Here is a 21,159-nt window from a genome sequence, read left to right as displayed (position 1 = left end):
GTGTGTGTGTGTGTGTGTGTGGCATAAAAGCCAAAGAGGATTAAATAGTAGGTCAGTGGAAGCAAGGAGGAGTGGCAGCAGAGAGCATTGAGACTGAGCAAATAAGAGCAACCTACAATGTATGTATACTGTATGTACAATGTATGTATAAAAGTGCCACAATGAAGTTATCATCTTATGCTAAAACAATAAAAACAGAAACACAAAACTCCAAGGAAATAGAAAATGTTAATGTATTCATTTTTAAATGTGTTTACATTTGGGGATGATTTTCTCATTTTTTATATATATATTTTCATATATTATAAAAGCTGAAGAACCAGAAGAAAATCTGTGTAGTTTCACATTATCATTATCATAGAGTATGGGGACTCGAGAGTTAAGTCTGATATTTTTCTCCTCTACCTTAGTGGCTTGATAAAAGTAAGTGGAAGGTTAAATTAATTTATCTGGACGAATGCCTACACATAAGAGAATAAGCCAATGACTCTATTTTATTTTATTCTCTTAGCAGAAGTTTTATATAAAAGACTAAAGTTGAATTTTTAGTGTGTATAAAACATTGCATAAACTTTAAAAGATTTTAAGACAAAAACAAATATTTGTTTTCATAAAAGGAATAGACAGAAGTTCCTGTTCTGCCTGGTCATGCAGCCTCTTAGTTCCAAATAAACACACAGAGGTTTATAACAATTATAAACTGTTTGGCCTATTAGCTCAGGCTTATTTTATTAACTAGCTCTTACAATTTGAATTAACCCATAATTTTTGTCTATGTTAGCCACCTGGTGTGGTGTCTTTTATCAGTGAGGCATTCTTATCTTGCTTCCTGTGTGTCTGTCTGGTGAATGACTCTTCCTTTCCTCTTCCTAGAATTCTCCTAGTCTGTCTCCCTGCCTATAGTTCCTGCCTGGCTACTGGCCAATCGGCACTTTATTAAATCAATACAAGTGACAAATCTTTACAGGGTACAAGAGCATTATCCCACAGTAAAAAGGCATTAATAAATCCTTCATAAAATATCTCCAAGAAGAAACTAACTCCCCCAACTTGTCCTCTGACATCCACGTTGGCCCTCATACAAACACACACAATATATGTACATACGCATATACATATATACATACACAAAATAAATAAATGTAAAACTTTTTAATATTAAAAATAGGAATTTTAAAGCAAAACCTTTCAAGCTGCTTAAAGACTTTAACAATAGTATGTAGTGGAAAATGTGATTTTTTTGTTTTGGAGGGTGAAGTACTTTGAAATACTCATAATTAGACTGAAGTTTTCTAGTGACATAATCATATATCAAGTTGGAAAGAACATACTATCAAGTTAAAATGTATGTTTTTTTTCTTTTCCAGTACTGAGGACTCAACAGAGATTCCTACGTGCAAGTCAATCCCTCTACCACCGAGCCACACTCTTCCCCTAGCCCTTTCTTACTATTGAAGTCAGAGTCTTGATAATTTGCACAGACTACCCTTGAGTTCACTCTGTATCCAGAAAGACTCTGCAATCCTCCTGCCTCAGCCTCTCAAACAGTTGAGACTTTAAGCTTATGTTTTGAGGCTAGCTTTAGGAACCCTAGGCAAGCCAGTTGTGGTGATGTATGTTTGTAATCCGAGCCATTTCAGAGCCTGAGGCAGGACTACAAGCTCAAGCCTAGCCTAGGCAAATTAGTGTGACCCTATTACAAAAAAACCCGAAAAGGTCTAGGGGTTTGAATAAATAGTAGAATGCTTGTATAGCATGTACAAGACTCTAGGTTTGCCTCCTCAGTATCACACACAAAAAACAAACAAAAACTCAAAGAAACAAACATTTCCCAAACCCACTGCCAATAAGAAAAAAAAAACAGTCAGAAAATAACCACATTGGTATTACTTAATGGATTTTTAGTACTTTTAAAATCATACCAACAAATGGATGGAAATAGAAAACACTATCCTGAGTGAGGTAAGCCAGACCCAAAAAGAGGAACATGGGATGTACTCACTCATATTTGGTTTCTAGCCATAAATAAAGGACATTGAGCCTATAATTCGGGTTCTTAGAGAAGCTAAATAAGAAGGAGAACCCAAAGAAAAACATATAGGCATCCTCCTGAATATTAACCTTCATCAGGCGATGAAAGGAGACAGAGACAGAGACCCACATTGGAGCACCGGACTGAAATCTCAAGGTCCAAATCAGGAGCAGAAGGAGAGAGAGCACGAGCAAGGAACTCAGGACCGCGAGGGGTGCACCCACACACTGAGACAATGGGGATGTTCTATCGGGAACTCACCAAGGCCAGCTGGCCTGGGTCTGAAAAAGCCTGGGTTAAAACCGGTCTCGCTGAATATAGCAGACAATGAGGACTACTGAGACCTCAAGAACAATGGCAATGGGTTTTTGATCCTACTGCATGTACTGGCTTTGTGGGAGCCTAGGCAGTTTGGATGCTCACCTTACTAGACCTGGATGGAGGTGGGTGGTCCTTGGACTTCCCACAGGGCAGGGAACCCTGATTGCTCTTTGGGCTGACGAGGGAGGGGAAGTTGATTGGGGGAGGGGGGGGGAAAGGGGAGGCGGCGGTGGGGAAGAGACAGAAATCTTTAATAAATAAATAAAAAAAATCATACCAACAAGCTTGAACTGAATCCCTTTAAGAAATGATAAATGATCAGGGTGGCACATGAATGATGGTGGCGCACGCCTTTAACCCAAGCACTTGGGAGGCAGAGGCAGGCAGATCTCTGAGTTCAAAGCCAGCCTGGTTTACAGACTGAGTTCCAGGACAGTCAGGGCTACACAGAGAGACCCTGTCTTGAAAAACAAAAACAAAACAATATCAAAAAGAAACAAAGAAAGAAATTCAATGAATGAAAGGAACCAGTTCAACACTTAAAAGAATAAGCTAGACTATTTTTTTTTTTAGTTCACTCTGATGCAGATAGAAACACTAATACCCGGGGTGGTATTTTTGCTTTATGATGTTAATATATAAAATACTGGCAGGACTTCTGATTCTTAGCTTCCTTCTCTCCTAACGGACTAAATTACAGAAAACTATCTAAGGCTGGAAAACAAATTTGCAGCTAAATACTGATGAACGAGTCTCTTGAGAACACTCATGTTTCCAATTACTAGAACTGAGTAGCTACAAACAGGGCCCAGAGCCTGAAAATGAACAAAGAGATGAACATATTTTATGCACTCTAAGATGCCATCCAGTTCAAGCTGTATTATTTTAGGCACTACTAAGAAAGAAAACACACTGTTAAAAAAATGACAGACTACGGATGGCAAGAAGAGTCTTGATTTGTAGACATTAAAACCTAGGAAGTGTGCCACTTGGGACTCGATGAAACGGGAGCCTTCCCGAAGCCTGGCTGACATGATGCATAATGCAAACAGGACAAGCTCCACCAGCATTCACTCCTTTAGCTGGGGTGATGTAACTGGCATATCATGTTCCAGCAATATTTCAGTTATGCACGACTAACAGAGCCCTACCTTTGAGAGTTCTCGGGTTGCGATCGGGTTGCTATGGTATTTCTATACAGCTCAACACTCGCCCTAAAATGATGGTCCAGAACTTACATCCCGCTCTCCAGTGTGGGCCGATAATGGCTGTGATACAGTTGCCATGATCAATATTTACCTCATTTAGCAGGTCTCAGTGCTACTGAGTCACTTGCTGTGGATGACGCCAGTTAGCCATCAGAGTGCTGAAAGGCAGTGCCAACAAACACGTTTCTCCTCATACAGGACTAAGGTAAGTGGGGCCAGGCTGCTGGGGGCAGCACGCAGGAGAGGTGGGAGCCCTGAGCTGTGCCAATAACCTCCCTGCGCTATCAGCTGGCCTTATGGTCACACTTACCCTTGGTGGTCTCCCAGTATTTAGTTTTGGATCCCTTAAAAGTAACTAAATGCTCGAGTCCTTTGAGTTCACTGTAGAAACAATTCAAACCGCCATTTCTATTTCTGTTCTTTCTTTCCTCTACCTCTGTTCATTTTTGAGCAAAAGGTTAGAACTTGCTGGAACCCTTCATGGCAGGAGGCAGTTCGGTTAGCTCCTCTTCTCAGAGAAGGCAAGACTGTAACTGTCCCTGGCCAGCAAGCTATCCCTGGGTTCAAAGTGGCAAGGGTGGACATATAACCCATATCCGGAAACCAGATGCTTTCTTGAATAAATGCATTATCTTTGCGATCCACGCTCATAAGCTTAGTTTAAGTATACATCATTCACCCAAGTCATCACCAGCAAAATATTCAGGGAAAATCGAGAGGAAAAAAGAATACATTACTCAATTTAAAAAAACTATATGCACCAAGAACAAGAAAAAGCTATTTTTAAAAAATGAACTTAACAGTGGTAATATAACGGGCACCTTACATTTTACATTTTTCTATAAACTTCTCGGCGTTCTGCAACACACAGAGACTGTCTGTAATGAAGGGAAATTCCCAAAGCTGGCTTAATTAACTCAAGCCTGGCTTCTCTATTCTGAATGCTTGTTATTTCTGTGCTAATGGCACCACATCCAAGGAAATGAGTTCAAAGTTGGCAGTCTTAGCCAGCCCCGATAGAATCAGAGGTCTGCTTCAAAAACACATCTCTGCTGGCAAATGTGCCTGCTGACTCGTGCTTCCCCTCCTCCTGTTACCGCCCAGGAGAGAGGCCTTCCTCCTCCGACTGGCAACACTTTCTCAAGAAAGAATAACAACAAGTAAACACCAACAGTATGCTGGATGGGAGCGAATGAGCGGACAGGAGCTGGCTTCCCCTTGGCCAAGAACCCATCCAAGCTAGCCTCACGGCCCAACTCCAAGTCCAAGACCACAGGCAGGAGGTGGCAGATTCCTGACCTTAGAATCACATGGTTTGGCCACAAAAAATGCACCTGGCTACTGTCGGGCTGGCAGAGAGCAGTCAAAGGACGGGTGGCAGCTGGAAGACTTGGAAGGGTAAGATCCAGCCTGAGACCCAAGCTCCAGTTCATCGTTTGACCTCTATGGTTAAATGGTGATGTCTAAGGACCTTCTCGAAAGACTCTTCTGGGACGATGAGAGATTTTCTGGCTCCAGTCTCGAATAACTGGACGCGAGCCTGGAAAGCCAGTGTATTTGTGTCCTGGCGTCATGACCCAGTGCCGCATATGCTGTGCATATGATTCTCCTTTTACTTTCAGGCTATGAAGAATCTTTCACCATTGGAAGGAGAAGCAGCAAGACAGGAGACCCGCTTCTCCAGACTTTCAATACTACATTCATGCACGCACTTGGACTGTGCTCTGTATAGCATGCTTTTCGAACCACTGGAGATAGGCCAGGGTTAATTTACTTCCTCTGATGTGTATCTGCTTGGAACTGCCGCGTTTCTATATAAAATTATAAGATAATAATTAATAGATTTTTTTCAAAAGCACTAATCTACCAACCTCACGATGACTCCTAGCTGGGGGAAAATACTTCATGAAGAAATGCCTGTCGACATTTGACATCCCGAAGGAATCTGCAGCTGGTGTGAGCGGCAAGGCGCACTGCGCCTACTCAGATGCCTTTGTCCTGCTCTCACGGCAAAGCAGAGAGGAGCAAGAAAGGTCTGATTGTTCCCCGGGAGCAGAAGACAGACAGAAAGTGCTGATCTTCTTAGAAGAAGCCCACGAGTGTTTTCAAGATGGGGAAAACAGGCCCACCTCGTCACTCGGCTTGAGAAAATCTTGATGGAGTGTCTGAGATACCCAGGAGCTGAGTTTGGCTCCGTCGAGGAAGAACCGCCACCGTCATTTGGGTTGAGGGAGTGTGTGAGAGGGATCCCATCAGCTGCCATGGAATGGAGTGACACAAGGGTCACTCTGTCTGGAGAATGCAATTTGGGAGCCGAGGTGGAAGAAGTGAGAACCCCACAATGGAGGAGCTGGAGGAAGAACTAAGGGTACCGGCGCTGGAGTCTTCTGGACAGAGCTCTTCCCAGCAGCCTGGGTCTTAGAGAATGAACTGGGATGACCGACACGAGCAGCAGAAAGAGGACAAGGGATTCACCTCATGCACATAAAATTCACATCTGCTCAAAACAGCAACTTTGATGATCTTATGTAAATTCTCCAGGTCTTTACATCTCTCCCAATTTCGTGCTTCTGGGGGGAAAGTACTATTTTACTTCACATTTGCTGTATGGTAGTATGAAAAATAAGGGCGCCCTCGGTCTACAAGTCACCTTGACATCATGCTAAGTGCTTGGCAGATGTGTATCCGCCAATAACTACCTGACTTTCCTATCCTTTGCCGTCTTACATTCCCCCTGGTGTCCTCAGTCTATAACCTAGCATTTCATGACATGCTGTTTGATATCCTTCTCGAGTTCATTGATGCAAACACTATACTCCTATTCTCACACAGCTGCACCTACCAGGAGGGTCTGGAATGCGATGCTCTAGGTAGATACAACCCAAGTGTCTGAAGAGATCTAAATTCCCCTCCACTCGAATTATAAAAGAAGAAAACCACTGTCTCAATGGCACCCAGTGAGAAAGAAGTAGCAGCCGAAAACTGAAAGCCGTGACATGGTGTGATAAAAAGTGCCCACATCAGCCCGAAAGGCTGCCGCTCCCACTTCAGAGCACCCAGCAGAGAGGGGTAGCAGGGCCCCCCCCTCCCCTGTGGTTCACCTCACATTCTGAATTCACACCCTGGCCTACTGCTATCCCTGTGCCCTTTGCAGAGTTCCAACTTGCCCTAAAGCAGCTGTGACATTTTAGTGGTGGGGGAGGCTACTCCTCTGTAGAGGGTGTCTCCTTTGAGAATGCAGTTCTTGCACTATTTAAAAAGAAGAACGCCATTCTTTCGACAACCCCACGGAACTGGGAAAATGAGTTAGGAACAGAAAAGTCAAGTTCAACCCAGTCCCACTCCTTGAGTATCATGGAAGCACAGCATCCTGTCTCAAGACAACCATCACCCTTTACTAGGATCGATTCATTTCATGTTTTCAATACGAATATAACAGCTTGCTTTGTTTGGAATAACAGAAAAGAAAAGAAAGAAGTAAGATTAAGATTTCTGAAAAAAAAAACCATGATTCTTATTTTTAAAAAGCAATTATCTATTTATTTTTAGGTGGTATTTCACATTTCCCTAGTTGACCAGGAACTTACTATATAAGCTAGGCTGGCCTCAAACTTGCAACAATCCTCCTGAATAAACATTAAAGAATATTATCTTAAAGTATATTTGTTTATGCTCTGGAACATTTGTTTAATCATGTAAAGATGTGCTGCTTTTTTTTTTATAGCACATTTGTTTAATTCTTTGATGCTGTGATTCTTTGCCTGTCGAAAACACCTGATGGTCTAATAAAGAGTTCAATGGCCAATAGTGAGGCAGGAGAAAACATAGGCGGGGCTGGCAGGCAGAGAGGATAAAGAGAAGTATAAACAAAGAGGAGCAGAGAAAAGAATAGCAGAGAACAAGGAGAGGAGGACCCTGGGGGGCAGCCACTCAGCCACACAGTCAGCCATGGAGTAGGAGTGAAAGTAGGATCTACAGAAGGAAGAAAAGGAAAAGGCCCAGAGGAATAATTAAGTTAAGGAAAGCTGGTGAGAAATAAGCCAAGCTAAGGCTGGGCATAGATAAGAAAGAATAAGACTCCATGCATGATTTATTTGGGGGCTGGGTGGTGGGTCCCCCAGAAGAGTAAAGAGCCAAAAAAGTAAAACAACAACCAACAACAAATAAGCTTCCCAAATATTGGGATATAGGCATAACTCGAATGACTAACTCTTGGAAAGGGATTCCTTTAAGATGAATCCTGGGATAACATGCTTGAATGGAAAGGTTTTAGACTCTTGTTTTTTGAGACACGATTTCTCTGTGTAACCTTAGCTGTTCTGAAACTCTGTGTAGATCAGGCTGGCCTCAAATGCTCAGAGACCACATATCTCTGCCTCCTGAATGGTGGGATTAAAGGTGTGCACCACCGCTGACTGGCAAGTTTTAGAATCTTAAGTAACCAGTGTAGGTGAAAAACTTTCTAGTAGTAAGCCAAAGTACTGTATAGCACAGATAACAACTTTTCACACATGCACACGCACGTGTGCACACATGCACAGAGATGGGGAGGGAGATAGATGATAGATAGATAGATAGATAGATAATAGATAAGATAGATAATAGATGAAGAGAACAGATGATAGATAGATGATAGATAATAGATTAGATGATAGAGAATAAATATATAGATAATAGATAAGGTAGATAATAGATGATAGATCGTGGATATATAGATGATAGATAGATAGACAGACAGACAGACAGACACAGACACAGACACAGACAGACAGATCCACTTAGAAAATAATGGAGTAACTCCTGTCAAGTGGAAGAACTTGAAGTCTACAGATCAGAGCATAAATATCACTCACTTTTGTCAGCACTCAAGTTTGCTCAACTAGAAATTAATCTTAACTAGGAAAAAGAAGACACAAGAGAAATAAACCCCAGGCTAGCCCACGAGTTTGGACCTGTTCTCTGAGGCTGCCTAGTGATGTGGGAATGGTTTCTTATTAATAAAGAAACTGCCTTGGCCCATTTTATTGGATAGAAAATTAGGTAGGTGGAGTATACAGAAGAGAATTCTGGGAGAAAGAAGGTTAGAGGAAGAGTCGCCATGGTTCTCCCGCTCCAGACAGACGCNCTGCCTAGCATCGTGCTGGCTAAGGGGGAAGAAAGGCTATACGGTTGCCTTTCCTTTGGAGTTCCCTTTTGAGTACATGCAGACTCCTGAAATAACATGATTTATTTCATATCATGGATGCTGCTTCTCTTAAAATAAATCACTTTTAGGGGTATGTAATCACCTAAGAATGAAGGAAATCTAGAAAATGCTCCTGAAGAACATGGAGTGGGGAGCAGAATGGCTCACTTTCCCTGAAAAGCAAGCCCAGCCCTACAGTGTCTAAGTATTTGGGGGATTCTATTTTAAAAGTAGGAGCAGATGTGAATGTTTATCTTCTAGTTAAAATCTCCCCTCCTGGGAGCAGAACTCAGTATCCCAATCCTGTCACTTTGTAAGGTGTGCCCAGAGGTGGTAGTGACAAATCCAAAGTAAAACTGAAGTCCAGGAGGTGAGACCGAGCACTTGTCTGGGTCACAACACTTGGTGAAAATGTGACATCTGAGTCTCGGTCACAGAGCATGCGGGGCTAAGGTGAACGACACTCTCATATGGCTGATAGAAAGACGACATTATCCGGTACAGTGTGTGGGTGTGTGGCAAGGAGCCACCTCATGGTGAGGGGAGGAGGTGGGAAGCAAGTTAACCTTCAGACCAAATCTTGTGAGGAGCTGGAGAGGAGGCCTCAACAATTTCTCCATCCTTTCCTATCAAAGCCCACAGCACAGTAGGATGTTGGCTGCTAGTGAGGGCAGCCTGTACCCCTAAACCTAGGCTGTACCTGTGTGGGTGACAGCTGTGGTTGGATAAGAGAAACCTGCCTGAGCTCCCGAGGACATGACATACTCCAAAGAGACGAGCCTTGCCCCTCTGTGAGTGCTCATGCCCGCTCTTCTTAAGCCACTTTTTCTGGCTTATTTGTTGAAGACTTGGCTGTTGCCTTAGACAAGTTTGAATTTTAAAGTGTATGCTAGTAAAAATTAATTGTATTTTTAATGAATTTTTGTTTTTTTTAGCTAATAAACACACACATATATGTATGTAGGTGGGTAGACAGAAAATGACAGCTAGCTAGATGATAGCTGGATGATAGACAGATAATGAATAGGTAGATGATAGATAAGAGATAGACAGGCAGACAGACAGAGATACAGCATCAAAGCTAAGAAGCCAGGTTCTGCCAGCACCACTCATCTTACTGGGAGACAGGGTCTCACTATGAGGCTCAGGCTGACCACACCCTCCTCCTTCAGCTTCCTAAGTGCTGGAATTACAGGTGTGTACCACCACACCTAGCTCGGCACTAGTTATTTTCAAAGCATAGAAACAAGTCTAACGATGTTTTTAACAAACAGAGAAAAGGGATTAATTTAAAGATATATGTTTTCCTATAATACAACAGACCAATAATATAAAGTGTTAATTTATTGTTCTCAAATTATATTAGCTTTAATTACAGTTTATTGTTTTGGGTTGAATTATATTTCCTTAGGATCTTGAATTATGAAGGGTTATTTCAGCTGAATTTAGTTAAGGTTAATGGAGTAGGTATCCAGCCACACTGATACACTTATAAACAGAGGAAACTTGGGCACACACACACACGCACGCTCACACACACACACACACACACACACACACACACACACACACACACAAACACACACACGAAGAGCACTGGGGCAAAGAAGGAAGTTGGGATGAGTTATCGACACACCTTGGGCAGTCAATATTTCTAGTGAGCATCAAGAGCCTGAGGAGAGGCCTAGGGCAGACTCTCCCTCACTGCCAACGGCAGGTTAACACCTCTCAACTCCTTGGCTCTGGTTTTTTGTGGACTAGGATAGAAAATTTCTCTTCTGGAGGCCTTGTAGTTCGTAGTATTTCACTATGGAGCCCTACCCAACTTGGATACCCATGGAGAAAGAAATACACACTGCCACGACCTACTTATTCTAGAGGTCAATTACATGACAGAATTATCCCAAGGAGCAATGCTGCTTCTTACTGTCAGTTCCTGGGGGGCAGAGTTTGGTTTCTTGATGTTGATCTCAACGCTGTTGCTGCCTTGCTTCACTTGCACGGGAGAACCGTGCACTGTGGCCACACCTTCAAACAGCTGGGACTTGGTTAAGGAAGGGCCAGGTTCCAGCGTGGGCCCTTCCTTTTCCTTTTCTTCCTCGTCTCCATGTGCCATGTCTCCATTCATGCTGATTTTCCCATCCACCTACAAGGGCCAGGGTGAACAAGAGAACATGCTACTCCTCGACCGAAGATGATGAAACACACATTGTGAATCACCTTAAAGGATTCTCTGTGTACATTTCCTATCTCAAGAAAGAATCATGGTCCTCCAGTGTTTCCATGGGTCCTAGAAGCCAGTCTTCTGCCACCGCTATCTTAATTAAATTAAGGGTGTCTCTTTGGGGGCTGCCAGGCACCTCACAATTGAATGACATTTCACGTTGAATTCATGGTGTGTTTTCATTTGAAAGTATAGAGAAGTCAAGGAATCTTCAACACATGCCACATTATTTGGGTTTCAGTAATTTTTCAACTTAAGCTGTGGTGGCAATTCCACAATTAAAAAAAAAATTTCTGATTAGCATAGCAATGAAGTAGGAACTGATCAAGAACATTTTACGGGTTATCTTGTAGTAGAAAGACAGGTTTTTGTTTGTTTGTTTGTTTGTTTGTTTTTTTGTAAAGCTATTATGGAGGTAGGATTCTGATATGCTGTATTACAATAAGTCTCATTTTCTATTTAATTTTATAATTCCATCTTTTTTCTCAAGAAGATTAACGAGTCCATGCTCACTAAAATGTGTTTATTCAGAAGAGGCGCATGAGCAGGAAGGAGAGGAGGGGCTCGCCCTGCCTATGGAAACCCTGAGGTGACCTGCGCTCCAGTTCTGACTCTACCACTCAGCAGCTAGGCAACCCCCAGCATTTCTGAGTCTCTGGGTAAAAACGCAGATTTTGACACAACTTGGCCTTCCTCATAGTGTTGCTGTGGGGTTGGTCAGATGACTGAGGCATGCTTAGAACTTGGAGCAACGCCTCACACACTGCTGGCTAGTCTTAGAAGGTCTTCTAAAATCTTTTCAAAGAAACAACACAAGGTCGGACGTTAGCTGCGTTAGCTTACCTTGGGCTAAACCTGGCCATCATACTTTATTACCTGGCAGCTATGAGAATTTACGACACAACTCAGCACACATGCGTGAGTGGAGACAGAGAAACGGTATGCTTATCTTTATTGTGACCCGTGTGGCTTTTCCTATTGGACTTGTGTCCACTTCACTTTTTAAGATGATTCTAAACCACTGAATCGACAATAACAAGATTGTTTTTGAAAAACCAATGCTTGAATTGCATCATTTGATCTTCCTTTATTCTTTTTTCCCTAAAAAATAAGCTACAGATTATTTATTCCTTTATTTTGAGAAAGGGTCTTGCTGTTGTGTGCACACACATATGTATGCACACTTTTCTAAGCTGCCCCGCCTCTCTAACCTAGTAACAACTGTCCTATTTATAAGTGACTTTGACAATGACTGTTTACTTATTCTTAAGAAAGTGTCTTCCTGTTATAGGCACATGCCCTCCCACTGACCCATACACACAGTGAAGGAGAGACAGGCTAGCATACAAAAATGACAAGGTTTTCAGAGCCTAACTTGTGTCATAAATTCTTCTACCTTCCCCATTATGTGGCCATGTTGTACCATTTACAGCGATGAGGGAAGTGGATATATAATAATACACATAATACATTAATATATAATGTATTCCCACTCTTCTGGGCCATCTCAATATAATGCTTCCATGGAATGTTACACCACCCATCATTTGGCTCCAGGTGAAGGAACTCAAATATTTGGACCACTGAGGAGACTGCTAGACACACATGTGTACATACACACAAACACACACACAACTATTTCGTAAATAATTTTCAACTTCTATGGCTAATCTCAGGAAGAATTAAGTTATTCACTTTTGCGGACTGCCTACTATGTCTTGGGTATCTATGCCAGGCTCTTAGGATGGAGCCATGTAAAATAAAGAGTTTTTACCCTGTAAGGAGCAAATATTTTAATTCAGTCTGAATGAAATGGCCAGACATTCATTGTTTTTTTGCTAGCAAAGCTTTAAAGATACAGATTTAAAAGATTTATTTAGATTTATTTAAACCTAAATCAGAAGGTAGGTTTGGGCCTCTCAAGTCAACTTTAAAATACAGATTCTAAAGATATATTTAGATAATTAGATTTATTTCAACCCAAGTCAGAAGGTAGACTTGGGGTCTCTCTGAAGTCTGGTAATGAAGCCAGCCCCCTGTATTCACTCTCGGTCAGCTGAGTTATGCAAACTTCTCACCAACCAGAATGGCACCAACTCCCAGGGAAGAACTCCATCTTTGACACCTATTACAAAACTCATGGAGCGTGCAAGGACAATGTGCACTGACTGGTCTTTGGAGTCGAAGGAGCCTGAGGTAGAGGATTAATGCTCCCCCATAATATAGGTGGACACTGGAATAGGAGCAAGGGAAAATATGTTTGTTGCCAAAGAGTCTTTGGTTCTTGAAAATGATTTTTATATGCTCTTTCTGCTCAAGAAAAACTTTGTCTTGTCTGATGATGAACACACCCCACACTACCATGTGTCCCATGTGTTATTTCCCCCAAGGGCAGCAACTCTTTGGCTATAGTGTCAACTTCTTCCTTAAAATGTAGCTGTCTGTTTTTCTGTTTAAAGTAAAAGGAAATACACTTTGAGTTTTCCATGCATCCACAGGCATGGAATACTGCTAAATTAGGCTTTGCTTACACTGCTCTAAGAGAAACCACATCATCAACAAGCCAGGAAAGAGGCCTTGCTTAGGGAGAAGCCTTGTCAGTCACAGTGAGTTCACCAAGAGAACTATGAGAGTACTGAGAGCTATGCCCAACCCTTAAGGATCTGCGAACCAAATCTCCTGAAATATAGAAGTACTATTGTCCGTGTTAAGTGTGTTTGGCTTTTGTTTGATAAAAATTATTGCATATTTTTGAGTCAGAAGGCTTCTTTCCACAAACTACCCAGAGTTCGCTTCCCATTTGCCTCTCAAAGAACTCATCCTACCTTAAAAGTCTTCAGAACCTCTTGAGAGGCTTTGGGCTGGGTGTAAGGCTTGGGTGTCACCATAGGCACTGCACTGGGAGGGACGGATTTGCTTGGAGACCCACTGCCGCCTGCTGCGCTGGTCTCTGGGGCACCGGCGCGAGCAATGGTGGCTTCAACTGTGGCAGTGAACTTGGGTGGAGGCAGTGATTGCTGCCTCAAGTATTTCATGGGGCTGGGGTCATTCGGGACGGAGGATAGGTTTGGCTCTGCTGAATGGCTTCTTTCCAGGATTTTTGGCATCTCCAAGCGTTCAAGCACAGCCTCGCTGATGGTGAACCTCTCGATGTACTGCTGGAGGATCCCTTCGGCCTCCTCCTGCGACCGTGCATTCTTATAGGCCTCATGCAGCTCCCTCTCTCTCCGCTCTCTGCAGGATGGGACAGGGGAAGAAGAGCAGTGAACATCCGGGAAAGCTGCAAAGATTCCCACCACGGTAGAGTAAAACCAAACTAGAAATAGTAGCGTTGGAGCTTTTGGGATAGCAAAGGCTATGCTTAGAAAATGCGTAACTGGATACTCTGACACCCTAACAACAGAGAGACCCACTTTTCTTGCACAATCTCTCTGTAAGTCTTGATGCTTTTCCTTCGTTCGCTTGTCCCGTCTTCTCCGGACATCAACTTCTCCATTTTTTTCCTTTCTTCCTCTTTCTTGATTAAGTCCTGAGAAGCACTTCTTCTACGGCTCTTCCAGCGAGCCAGGTCCTGGGGGGGGGGGGGGGGGAGAGATGCCATGTTCAGAATTCCCTTTCAGTGACTCACAGACCTGTCAGCTGGGATACTTCCCCACGGTCCCATGAAGGTCTGGTTGGAACAAGGATGCCTGGAAGGCCGGGAAAGGAACAGGAAGTGTGCTCACCATCACTAACAGGGCAGCAATTTACTGAAACACTGGGGTGTGACTGACACAATCACACCTTACGTTGCTTGGCAAATTTGAGAGAACCGTCTTACAAGGTAATAATCACGTTGGGCTATCTGTATTGGGAATAGATACCCTGGCAACAGAATGGTAGGGACTCCGGTACAGTTTTCTCCTGCTGGCAGGAAGGGCTGAAAAATGTGGCTCTGGAGATGAGTCTTACAGATCCACCTATTTCTATATGTGTGAATTCCTCTTGTCCTCAGGAGTGGCCGAGACCTGTCCTACAGGTGCTTCCGGCACAACGGCGAGGCTGCTGGGTCACCGGGACAAGCTGGAGCTGAGGGAAACAGCCTGGCTCTATCTTGCTCATGCATTGCCTGTGTTTCCTCGCCTCTCTGAAGGCTTTGCATCTTCCCTATAATGGGGGTGGTTGTTCCAACTCTGCTCATAAGTCCTGGGGTTCGATGTGATGACACACGTAGGTGCTAGACACGTAGACATATTGTCATTACACTGTGCCAACTTGGAGAAATTAACTTTTTGACTAATGCTGGAGTCAGGTTTGCAATAGTGACCTACCTGCTCTGTGAGAAGCAAATACAATGATCCCCTCTCCTTCCTGCTGAAGCTCTTGGCTCTCGGCACACCACTTCTAAGCTCTGGCCAGCCTCTGGCACCTTCTTTCCCTGGTTTGAGTCTTGCTTCTCTACTCACTAGCTATGGAACTTCGGTGGTGACTTAGCTGGGCTGGGATTACATCTGTGGGTGCTGGGAGCTAACCATTTTTAGCACACTGAGCTACTAAACGGTTGGATGAATTACCCAGAGCAAAGCATTTAGAACAGTGCCTGCTACTGGTACAATAAACGCTGACAGTTGCAGTCATCGTAATCGTCCATCAGTCTTAAGTACAGAATATTAAAAGGCAGCACGGCTCTGTGCTTACCCTAGTTGCCTGCCTCTCACCCTTTCTCTTTGTGACCAAGCTTTGGTCCAGAGTACCTGCTGATACATACACACCAGGGCCAGTTCCTCCTCTCTCTGCGTTCCTACAGACCCCTCCTTTAATCCCTGGCAAGGAGGTCTCTGTCTGCAAGGCTGGGGCGGCCCTCCCCAGCAGGGCTTTGAAGTCTACCCTCCCAGCCCGGTGGTCGGCTGAGTCCCTCCCCAACAACCCGCGGCTTTGGCCCGAACTCACATCTTGCCATTTGTCGTCCTCTTCCTTCAGCTGGTTATTTATCAGCTGCAGCTGCTCCTGGCGGGCCCTGCTGTGCGGCAGCACCGCTGCCTCCTCCTCACACCGCATGTCAAACATACTCGTGCTCCTGATATGGAGAGAGCAAAAACAAAAAGCAAGCTGGATGAGCGCGGGCGGCAGGCTCCTGTCGCTACTGCGCATCGCCGCCTGGGGGCGCTACCGGGCTGAGAGCCGCCTCTTCACTTCGCAGCGGGAAGCAGCCACCAGCAGCACAGCCTAGAGGGGATGTCTTTGTCCTCATTGATGGCCCTGAACTGGGCAGCTGTCTAAAAAACTTGCTAAAACGGTGCCAAAAAAGGGGATAGGAGAAAGCATCTGAAGGCCCGCACTCTTCTCATTTAAAGGTATAAAATTTAGGGAAAATTTGTGGGCACAGGCACATTTCATCACTAAATTCCATTCCAGCAGAACTTCACTACACTTCGAGGTGAAAAGAGATGGCTCGCCTGACTGATCTACATGCCCATAGACAATTCTTCACTTTCAAAAATAAAAGGATAGGGCCTCGAGATTAAGACACCCACTGTTGCATATTTAAATCGATGCTGGCATGTTGTGGTTATTTCTTTTTCTTTTCTATACAATTATGTAATTGATAGTAATCTTGGAATCAAGAAAATAAGGCATTTTGTAATACGAGTACGGGATAAAAATATAAAGCAGGGTACACTTTGCACCCTAATGTGTTCACAATCACTTTGGTTTATTTTTGCCAGGATATTTTTAATTTACTTTCGAAGGGAAAGGGCAGGCAATGAAGACAAGCAAACCTTTTGGCTGTGCATGCCGCTGATAGACTCTGTCGGCAATTTACTAAGACCACAGACCTCAACGGACCTGTGAAGAGCAAGCATTGGAGCAGCAGGAGAACGCGGAAGTAGAGACCAAAGCAAAACCCTCCTCCCCGCGCCCCTTAAAGAAATGATAAGCTCTTAAAACCAAAAGGATAGCATGGACTGCATCCGCAAGAGGTCACGGAGAAACCTTGCAAGCCCCCTAGCTGTAGAAGATGGTGGTAAACCATTTTTAAAGCCAGCTTAATGTCCAGAAAAAAACAAGGAAGCCATGCGCTTGGCAACTGATTCCAGACACCTTCAGAGACACAAAGGGCGGCAGCCCCGTGGGGTGAATCTGCATGGACGGCCGGGTGCCTCGACCCTTTCTCCGGCTGCTGGACATCTGAAATCTAACCCGAGACCTTGGACTCAAAGACCATCTTCTCCAGAGTGTTCTGGGACTCCACTGCAGAGACTTGTTTTTGAATCTGAGGGGTCTGTCAGTCCAGGGGTGACTTAGCACAGTGGGAAGCTGCTTTGGCCAGCTCTCCCAGGACTGCTGGCTTCCAAAGCTGGGCCTTGCAGGGAAAACCAAAACTTCCCCTCAAAGGGGAAGGGGCTGGGATCTTTTTTTTTTTTTAATCTCTTTACCCTATTTATTAGCATTAAGAAAGGCTCAGGAATTTACAGGGTTAAGTAGAATGTTGTTGTTGTTGTTTTAACTTTAAGATAAAAATTCACAACCAGGCAGTGATGGCACACATCTTAATCCCAGCACTTGGGAGGCAGAGGCAGGCGGATCTCTGTGAGTTCAACACCAGCCTGGTCTACAAGCGCTAGTTCCAGGAGAGGCACCAAAAAAAAAAAAAAGAAAAAAAAAAAAGAAAAAAATCACATAAGTAGGCCTTCTAGAAATAGACAGAAACTCATACACTTTATAGTAAGGGGGGGGAATTTTACCTTTAAACTATCCAATCCAGTCAGTTATTTTAAAGGCAAATTCCAGTTTCTACTAAAGCCTTTGGGTGTATCTCTGAGCTGAGTACCTTACACACTAAGCAGTTAACAGGTTGGGGAGAAAGAAGCGGCCCCAGCATTTCTGCCTGTGAGCTCTAAAGGACAGAATTCCGAGTTGGTCATAGTAGGCGGCTAGGCAGAGGCCTCTGCAGTGGTGGGAAGCAAGCAGTTGGCTTCTCCAAGGTGTGGGATTCAGCCACTCACATGGAGGCTTCCACAGCTGCCTTCCTCAGCCTTGATTTATTAGGCTCTGACTCACCTCAGCCCAAGGGTGGCCAAAGGCCAGATAATTAAGTGAAACTCTTGCTTGCCCTCTCCTATAGCAGGAAGTACTATCCCTGCCTCTCCACCCCATAGTGTGTGTGTGTGTGTTTAAAGAAATACCAACAACTTGCTAAAAAAGAAAACAGCAAAATTGTAACATTTTGTCATTTTTTTTAAAAAAAGGAACTGAAAAAGTTGAAAATTGACAATACAGAAAATGGGCTGAGTCACTACTTAGAAAGCCTTCTTCAGTTCAGAGGTTGAACTTCACTTCTGAATGAAGAAGTGTGGGTCTGGGTATGGAGCGGGACGAGATGGGGTGAGGAGCCCTGGGGAAACCCAGCCTCCTGAACATTGTGGCTGGGACTGCACCTGCCCTCAGCACCAACGCTCATGTCCTGGCTCTTGGGATGCAAGCTGGCTGCTGGCTGTAGAGCCCAAGACTCAGTTGGGAGCAAGCTAACATTTCTGAGGAATTATCCTTCCTCTAGTGCCACTTGGAAATGGTTTCTGAGGCAAGTCTGAGATGAGAAAATTCAGAATCAAAGGCCTCATGGCATTCCCAAGAGGTAGGCTCCTCTGGCGGAGTCACGCTGAGAGAAGAAATGTGTCAGGCTGAGGAGAACCGGGAGAAGGTTAAGCTAAACTTACAGAGATGTTCTCGACTGGCCGGAAGGTACAGATTTCGCTATCTCTATGGTAGAATTGACCCTGACTCATGTTTTATCAGGACACTGTCTTTTGATTGGGCTGGATCTTAAGAATGCGTCAATTAGTAATAAGTGTAGTTTATGGCTTTAAAGGGTTTGGAAAAGGGAGCGGGAAGTAAGATCAGTATACGTCTCTATTTTAAAAATGAACGGCAACCATGTCTGCTCTAAGCAGTTAATTTGGTACTTTGTATATTCTCAAATCAAACCTCTGGACAAGAAGGCCCTTGACCTCTTCCTGGTCCACAGGGACAGTTTTTATAAACACCGGAGAAGGGAGCCCTGAGCCCCGTCCCTTTAAACAGTCGCCAAGTTTCTCAGAGGCAGGAGTGGGGGAAGATCTAGAGCCCTCTGAGCGTAGCTTCTGTCCCTTCACCTTTTAGGTTTTCCCAAGATCTACTTTGGGCAAACTGCACCCTGCTTGGCCTTGGTGAAGATTAACTCCACTCTGTCACAATGTTGCTGTCCGCCCTGTCAGAGGAGTGTTTGTTTCATCTGTCAATCTCACGGCCTCCTCCTGTCAGGGATCTTAAATGTTGCCACTGCGGGTTCAGGCCTCAGTTTTACAGACTGCCTCGCTCCCCTGGCAGTCAGTCGAGCACGGACTGAATTTCATTTCGGAGGCAGGAAGGTTCTGTCTCCCAGATAACCAAAGAGTTCTAGATTGCCCATCAGAACTTGGGGATGGAACAGGAATGGCTAGGGCTGAGAGCCTAACCTAGGCTGCTATCTTCAACACAAACAGGAAAAGCATGATGCGAAACATTGTTTAAAGTCCCCCTTCTGCTTAAATACCATTATTGTGTCATTGGTGGAAACGACCTCTGTAGGTTCTACTCCCCGGCTCAAACTCCTTTCTATGACGTGAACCTTGGCCAAGGAGAACAGGCAGCGCTCATCCCTCCAGGGATGGCCTTGTCTCTGTCAGGACACACACACCTTTGTGTAATGGGATGTTGGTATGACAGATTAAATCCTGATCGTTAAAGGACCAATTACTCAGACCTGAGAAGAATATTATTCTAGAAAACTCTGTATATCTGGCGCAGAATGATCTGCTCACAGGAAATCCAGTGTTGGGACAGAATTTATAAGGTCACAGATGGAACATCTGAGATTCTTCTCAAACTGGGTATGTGAGGGGCTGAGTGGGAAAGAGACCTCTGTGTGGGAGGAAAAGCAAGTGGCAGGGAGGAACCCAGGTCCTGTTTTATACTCTTGACCCCTTGCTATGCTGGGGAACTTGAACAAAACCCCAATGTTTGGGTCTTAAGCATCGCACAGTTCCTATGACTCCAACCTGGTAGGAACTTGGGCTTTTGAATCTATAATTAGTGGTTAGGATTTATTTTCTTAGTTTTGGGGGGGAAATGTGACCGCAGGCATGACTACTTCATTGTTTATGCTAAGCCCCAGCGCATTAGGAGTTAAACTGCAAAACTCAAGACAGCCCTTTCCTAATCCCAATAGTCCCAGGACTTCCTAGTTGAGGAAGGGCACCAAAGTTCAGCTCCTGAGAGCAGCTTGAGCATGCTGAGCTATGAAAAATGAGAAGAAAAGCTGAAGCACCGACTGGACATTAGCATCATGCTTAAGTTGCCTCCTCACTCCTCTTCCCTGCACAGAACACGTTCTGCCTCATGGCCCCACATGCTCTGCTGGGGCCTGGGGCTCACTTTGCAGCTCTCTGCGGCATCTGGGGCATGCCAATTAGTGGTAAGTACTGGAAGCTTGCAGTTAAGGCTAGCGATTAATGTAATCCCTACGGATGTGATGCCACTTACTCTGCGTCATCCGACACAGGAGTTCTCGGACCGTATCTACAAGATCAAATAAAAAAGTTAGAGGACTGGCAGGGAGTGGATGACGCAACCAACCTGAAAAACAAAAAAACATCGACCCACGTGTACAAAACCTCTTTCGCTGACCATGCTGACAGAGAAAGGTCATTACGCAATTAGCAATATTCATTAGCTACTGAAAAAGTCAAGCCTTGACGTTTCCAAAGAGTATAGAATTTGTGTTAAGACCCAGAAGAGAAATCAAATAATCCCATGCTGACCACAAAGAAAAACTCTGTCCAATGTAAACACAAAGTGGTTTAGGTGGAAGCCATGGTGCTTGGGCAAAGCAGCTTAAAACACACACACACACACACACACACACACACACACACACACACACACACGACAGCTGCTTGCAGACTGCCCAGGTCTCTGTGCTGGTGGTGATGGACTGTAACAGACACACAACACACACCACCCCACTCAGCCGACCTGATGTGTTGACGCATCAGCACAGACAACATCAAAGACTATTCTACAGTTTCCTAAGAGTGAAGCAGAACTTCAGTCAGAACCCCGATCAGTACCTCTCCTCTGCAGCTGACAGAAACCACAGTTCCTAGAAAACGGGTAGTCATAATGGAAACCA

At 44.3% G+C, this 21,159-nt stretch overlaps 1 protein-coding gene across 1 annotated transcript in view; it reads right to left on the bottom strand.

Moving 5' to 3' along the window:
* Limch1 (LIM and calponin homology domains 1) overlaps window positions 1-21,159 on the bottom strand; it is a 299,518-nt gene that overhangs the window by 32,010 nt on the left and 246,349 nt on the right. The window contains exons 15-19 of the mRNA XM_050149634.1: window positions 20,511-20,546; window positions 15,900-16,026; window positions 14,384-14,541; window positions 13,796-14,204; window positions 10,636-10,892 (exon numbers count right to left, since the gene is read on the bottom strand). Coding sequence (XP_050005591.1) covers window positions 10,636-10,892; window positions 13,796-14,204; window positions 14,384-14,541; window positions 15,900-16,026; window positions 20,511-20,546 — 987 coding nt within the window. The remainder of the gene's footprint in view (window positions 1-10,635; window positions 10,893-13,795; window positions 14,205-14,383; window positions 14,542-15,899; window positions 16,027-20,510; window positions 20,547-21,159) is intronic.

Source organism: Alexandromys fortis, unplaced genomic scaffold (assembly GCF_014885135.2).
Source record: "Alexandromys fortis isolate MF-2015 unplaced genomic scaffold, M_Fortis_MF-2015_v1.1 scaffold_0, whole genome shotgun sequence".
Classification (NCBI taxonomy): Eukaryota; Metazoa; Chordata; class Mammalia; order Rodentia; family Cricetidae; genus Alexandromys; species Alexandromys fortis.
This window is presented reverse-complemented; position numbering and strand designations above follow the sequence as displayed.